The sequence below is a fragment of the Gymnodraco acuticeps genome, unplaced genomic scaffold, assembly GCF_902827175.1.
Source record: "Gymnodraco acuticeps unplaced genomic scaffold, fGymAcu1.1, whole genome shotgun sequence".
Taxonomy (NCBI): domain Eukaryota; kingdom Metazoa; phylum Chordata; class Actinopteri; order Perciformes; family Bathydraconidae; genus Gymnodraco; species Gymnodraco acuticeps.
In genome coordinates this window covers 291,276-297,419 of record NW_022991767.1, presented here as the reverse complement: position 1 = coordinate 297,419, position 6,144 = coordinate 291,276, and the positions used below count along the sequence as shown (strand labels likewise).

At 41.7% G+C, this 6,144-nt stretch overlaps 1 protein-coding gene across 1 annotated transcript in view; it reads left to right on the top strand.

Annotated features, from left to right (window-relative positions):
* Nucleotides 1-6,144, top strand: part of man1a1 (mannosidase, alpha, class 1A, member 1) — a 190,840-nt gene that overhangs the window by 73,831 nt on the left and 110,865 nt on the right. The window contains 1 exon segment of the mRNA XM_034199445.1: nt 5,202-5,317. Within this exon segment, the coding sequence (XP_034055336.1) occupies nt 5,202-5,317 (116 nt within the window).

Here is a 6,144-nt window from a genome sequence, read left to right as displayed (position 1 = left end):
GTAATATAGAACAGTGAAACCACAAAAGTGTTCTGCAGCACCTGGTTTCACCCTGCTCATTTCCAGGTTCATATATCTGTATATAGTGCAGTGACCACCAACTGGCGCCACATCCGGCCCGCCAGACATTCTCATCCGGCCCGCACGACGGGGGTGACTGTGGTGTTGGCGGAGTGGTTAGTGCGTTCGCCCCCCACTCATTTTTTTTCCTACAACGTCTCGTGAGTAATGTGCAGTACCAGAGTCCAACAGAGAGGCAGCAGCTGCGGGACAGTAGCCTAGAAGTGATCCTTCGTTAGCGTGAAGAGTCTGCTAAGCTTTATGCGCTCCGCAGTCCCCCCCCCCGGTCAACAACTTCAAAATTCTGGGCTATATATAAAATTCGCTGGCCCTCGAAAGTGTCTATTGGATACATTTTGGCCCTTGGACAAATGCAGTTGGTGATCCCTGATGTTCAGGTGTATATCCGTATGTAGTGTCTCTACTTTAAAGAGTCCTCTCCTGCTGATGTTCAGGTGTATATCAGTATGTAGTGTCTCTACTTTAAAGAGTCCTCTCCTGCTGATGTTCAGGTGTATATCCGTATGTAGTGTCTCTACTTTAAAGAGTCCTCTCCTGCTGATGTTCAGGTGTATATCAGTATGTAGTGTCTCTACTTTAAAGAGTCCTCTCCTGCTGATGTTCAGGTGTATATCAGTATGTAGTGTCTCTACTTTAAAGAGTCCTCTCCTGCTGATGTTCAGGTGTATATCAGTATGTAGTGTCTCTACTTTAAAGAGTCCTCTCCTGCTGATGTTCAGGTGTATATCAGTATGTAGTGTCTCTACTTTAAAGAGTCCTCTCCTGCTGATGTTCAGGTGTATATCAGTATGTAGTGTCTCTACTTTAAAGAGTCCTCTCCTCCTGATGTTCAGGTGTATATCAGTATGTAGTGTCTCTACTTTAAAGAGTCCTCTCCTCCTGATGTTCAGGTGTATATCAGTATGTAGTGTCTCTACTTTAAAGAGTCCTCTCCTGCTGATGTTCAGGTGTATATCAGTATGTAGTGTCTCTACTTTAAAGAGTCCTCTCCTCCTGATGTTCAGGTGTATATCAGTATGTAGTGTCTCTACTTTAAAGAGTCCTCTCCTGCTGATGTTCAGGTGTCTATCAGTATGTAGTGTCTCTACTTTAAAGAGTCCTCTCCTGCTGATGTTCAGGTGTATATCAGTATGTAGTGTCTCTACTTTAAAGAGTCCTCTCCTCCTGATGTTCAGGTGTATATCAGTATGTAGTGTCTCTACTTTAAAGAGTCCTCTCCTGCTGATGTTCAGGTGTATATCAGTATGTAGTGTCTCTACTTTAAAGAGTCCTCTCCTGCTGATGTTCAGGTGTATATCAGTATGTAGTGTCTCTACTTTAAAGAGTCCTCTCCTGCTGATGTTCAGGTGTATATCAGTATGTAGTGTCTCTACTTTAAAGAGTCCTCTCCTGCTGATGTTCAGGTGTATATCAGTATGTAGTGTCTCTACATGTCTCCATGCTGTAATGTTCAAAAAGCTCTTTATTTTCTCATACTGCCTGTGCTGCAGCACCTCTTTTCACCCTCTGTCTGAAACCAGAGCCCAGTCTGCTCTGATTGGTCAGCTGGCCGGCTCTGTTGTGATTGGTCAACCGCTTATGTCCCGCCCCTTTAGTCTATCTCGTACAATTAGCTGGAGATCTAGCCAATAGAAGCACGAGTATTACATATTTAAGCCTTTGCTGACCATTGACATGCACACCAACCTTTATAACACGCTACAGTGGAGGGGAAACCCCACAAAGTATAATAGGGTCCCTTTAAAGATGCAATAGACATGTGTATACTATAACATAAACGTTGATGACTTGGTCTGAATAAGTCTCGTATTTTGAGTCTTTATGCTCATCTCGGCTAATGCATTTTCATTTCATTTCATTGTTTATTTGAACAGACACGTAACTTAAGACAAGTAATGCTCCAAGTGTAAATATGCCAGATTTGAACTTTGAGCTCATTTCCATCCATAGTCCCGTCACATACAACATATAAGAACATGACATTTATATACATTGCAAAAATAAATACATGATATGCAGAAAGACCATGAGCAGCATACACACGTATTTACCACATGGCAGTACAATGTAGCAGCTACGACATATAAAGTGCAGGAGGAGATACCCCTGTGTTAAAGTGCAGTTAGCGGTGACCGCACGTCTGGTTGTTTCTCAACCATTCTTTGAGTTGACCTTTGAAGCTATTGAGAGTGGGACGATCCCGTATCTCAGTTGGGAGGCTGTTCCACAACGAGCTGCCTTTAATGGAGAGGACACTTTGTCCAAAAGTGGTCCGTCTGCGGTGGACTTCAGTCTCCTCTGGTTTCTGACCGAGTGCAGCGTCCAGTGTGTTTTATGTGGATGAATTCCCCTAAGGGAGGGGGGGGGGGGGGCAGTCCATGTAAACATTTATAAATAAAACACATACTTTTAAAATACTTTAAATAGTTTTTTCAAGGATGGTACAGTGGTGGTATGAATGAGGCTTTCTGTCAAACACCTGGATAGCTCTCTTGTGCAGCTGTTCTCTGGGTTTCAGGTTTGTGGCACAAGCAACGACCAGTTTGTGAAACAGTATTCAATGTGGGCTAGAATCATGCAGTGGAGGTATGACTTTGCAGCATTGACAGTTAAGAAGGGTCTAATTTGTTTAAAATGTTGCAAGTTGAATTTAATAGTGTTGGATGTTAGGGAAATAATTTGCTTAGGTATTCAACCTTTGACACAGTTCATAATTTTCTCCTCTCACTGCCTCCTTTCCCACGGCATAGGTCTACGGCCTTGGGTATTGCTGCTATCTCTCTTAAGGAGGCGCAGCTTGGGCGCATTGTTGTTGCCAGTCTATGACAGAGCACAAGCCGCCATGAGGTAGTTTACTGTTCAGGGACGTAGGTTCCCTGACGCACATTCTTTTCTATGGACGAGAGCTCTAGTTAGATTCAGGATCCATATTGCTTTAGTCTCACTGATGAAGAATGTTGATTATTACACTCCAAACTAGTTAAAACCTCGAGCTACAGAAAGAGTTCTTCAGAATTGGTTTGGCAACCGCTGTGTCAACTCGTGACACACCACCTGTCTCGTCAACTCTCCGGCCGAAACTCCAAATAAACCATCAGTGTTTGACATCAAAGCTCCAACTCTCCTCGTGTCTCTCTGAGTCCTGACTCTCCATTGCTGCAGAAGTTTCCCTTACATTGGATACTTTCTTGATATGTTTCTTAAAAATGATTGATTGATTGAAAAGTTTATTAACAGCTTGTATATTGGGTACAGTACAGTACAGCTCAAAACATACAATTGTTAAGGGGATGCAGACCAGAGAAAGACTTTCGTCTTGTTTACATCAGGGTCCCCCATTTCCAATTCATCATATCATTTAAGACATATAAGACATATAAAAAAAGTCAAGTTCGAGTCCAGTATGACTCCAAGATACTTGAAGAGGGGGACTAGTTATATTTCTGCTCTGTTTAAAAACATGTTGGATCCTTCGATTTTGACTGGTCGTTTTCTGAACATCATGCATACTGTTTTTTTTACGTTTAACTGTAAGCAAATGTTGTTCAGCCAGTGTTGAACCTTGCCCAAAGCATTAGAGTCAAATCAAATCAAGTTTTATTTATATAGCACATTTATAAACGATTTTTGGTGGAGCCAAAGTGCTGAACATAAAATAAAAATAGCCTACAGTAGAGACACTTTACAGCAAATACAACAGCACAGATTGTTCAGAATATCAGTATGAGAAAACAACACCTCTGTCCTTAGACCCTCTGTCCTTAGACCCTCTATCCTTAGACCCTCTGTCCTTAGACCCTCTGTCCTTAGACCCTCACATCGTACAAGGAAACACTTCCAGAGAAACCCCACAGTTTAAAGGGGACATGGGAGAAACCTCAGGGAGAGCAACAGAGGAGGGATCCCTCTCCCAGGACGGGCAGACGTGCAATAGATGCCGTGTGTAAACACTTTACAGCATATAGACCGAATGTTAGGAAATGCATGTGTCTGTAATAAGAAGATGAATCCACGAGGATGTCAGCTACAATCCTACAATTAGAGAGACAGGATGAGATTAGTTCAGTCTGCTCCCCGTGTATAAAGATGACCGCATCTAGCTATGTATCTGCCACAGACAGACAAATCTTCTCTTGAAAATTCCATTTAATATCCAGGTTTTCTTTTTGAGCTAAACACCATTTATATCCAGGGGAATTTAAGGATCAACGAATATTCTTATTATTTGCATCTATTGCTTTGTAACCAAAATCTGCTTCACAAATTAAAACACAGAGTGATGGGCAGCAGTGTCTCTGAGCAGATGATGACTCAGCATTGTGTCTAATGGAAAGCTTTTAGCTGCCTTCGCTTCCTCCCACAGGGGGAGATAAACCCACACCTTAAACAATACCAACCCTGCAGCTACCTGGCTTACATCTTATCGACACTTCATACTTTACTCTTTTTTATCTTTGTCGTCCTTTGCTTGTAATGTTTTTCATATCTCATTTTTTTCTAACTCATTCTTGTTCCTCTTTCTTCACCACCCCATCTTCCATTAAAATGTGTTGTTGGCTTTCCTGTCTCACCTCTAAGTGGTCAGATAGCTCGGAAAGCTTGTGTATGTTAGGAATGAAAGCTTTCCTGAGCGCTCGTGCTGCATGCTAAATGGTTTATCCAGCTTCCCGGCCCAGACTGAGGTGTTGCGGTATTGTTGGATTTGTTACGTTTTTGTTATTAATGACAGACGGTGCTGGAATGATGTTTCTATTCTCTCCTGCTATGAGGCTAATATCTAGAGATTCGCAATACTCTCGATGTTTCATGAGTGCCAATAATCACTGCCTCTCGCCATCTGTCTAGCTAAATAATTTATTCCACCTTCAGAAATCTCTGAATTACTGCAGTTTTGTACTTAATGAGTCTGCTGCTAACACCTGTTGTCATTCACACTTATTCAAGTATTGGTAGTTTTTGCTCATCTTGAAAATTGACGCTTACGTTTTTTAAGACCAGCTTTTTTCCTAGTATTTTTAGCGAAGAGACGATATGTAAACCTCTCTATTTAAGACGCAACAACCTTCACTAATGTGTATTGAGATATTTATTTCTAATCTTGATACCTGATTTTCTTGCAGGAAGTATAAAGGGAGCGACAATAGTGGATGCTCTGGATACTCTCTACATCATGGAGATGTTTGAAGAGTTTGACGCTGCTACGGACTGGGTGGAGAAGAACCTCGACTTTAATGTGGTAAGTGTGTGTGTGTGTGTGTGGTGGTGGTGTGTGTGTGTGTGTGTGTGAACTCGCTTCCACAAGCTATTCAGTCAATAGAGGCTTGACTCATTGACGTCAGTGGTAGAGAGGATCCTTGAAAGACCTTTAACGTCCAATTGTTTTTTTTTCCGATTTTGTCACGATGTAATTCAAGACATGCAAACAAAAACAAAATGTGGCGTCCTTCATCCGACTCAGGGCCGGCCCTTGGCATAGGCAGTATAGGCGAATGCCTAATTTATAAATATCTTATACTAACATAACTACGCCTATTCAGGGCTGCACATAACTGGTGCGCATGCGCACCTCCGCCAAAAAAAGAGCACCGGGTCATTTGAAAAAAGGCGCATTTGTGTACCAACATTGAGAGAGAGAGAGAGGGAGAAGAGAAAAGAGAGAGAGGAGATAGAGAGGAGAGAGAGAAAGATATTTGCGAGTTGCATATGATTCCGACTTACTGGAGGTGAAATATAACAGCAATGTAAGCAGCTACAGTATTCATAGTTTTTAGTATGTATACATTGTCATCGGTTGCTTTTCCCTAGTAAACATCCTAGGTTTCTTGATTTCCCAGCAGCATTTGAACGCAACATTTCATACCAGTATTTGGGCGTTTCAGCCAAATCTATTTGTAATATTTTGTGAGTAAAATAGCATTCTGCTTCCAGCAATGTAGTTTGAGGCGTTAGAAAACATCACTTTCCAAAATAAACGTTTGATCAGAGAAAGCGGGGGCAGGAAGTTTAATGTCAATATTACATGATGAAAGTATTACAACAAGATGTAATGGTTACAAGTGAAAC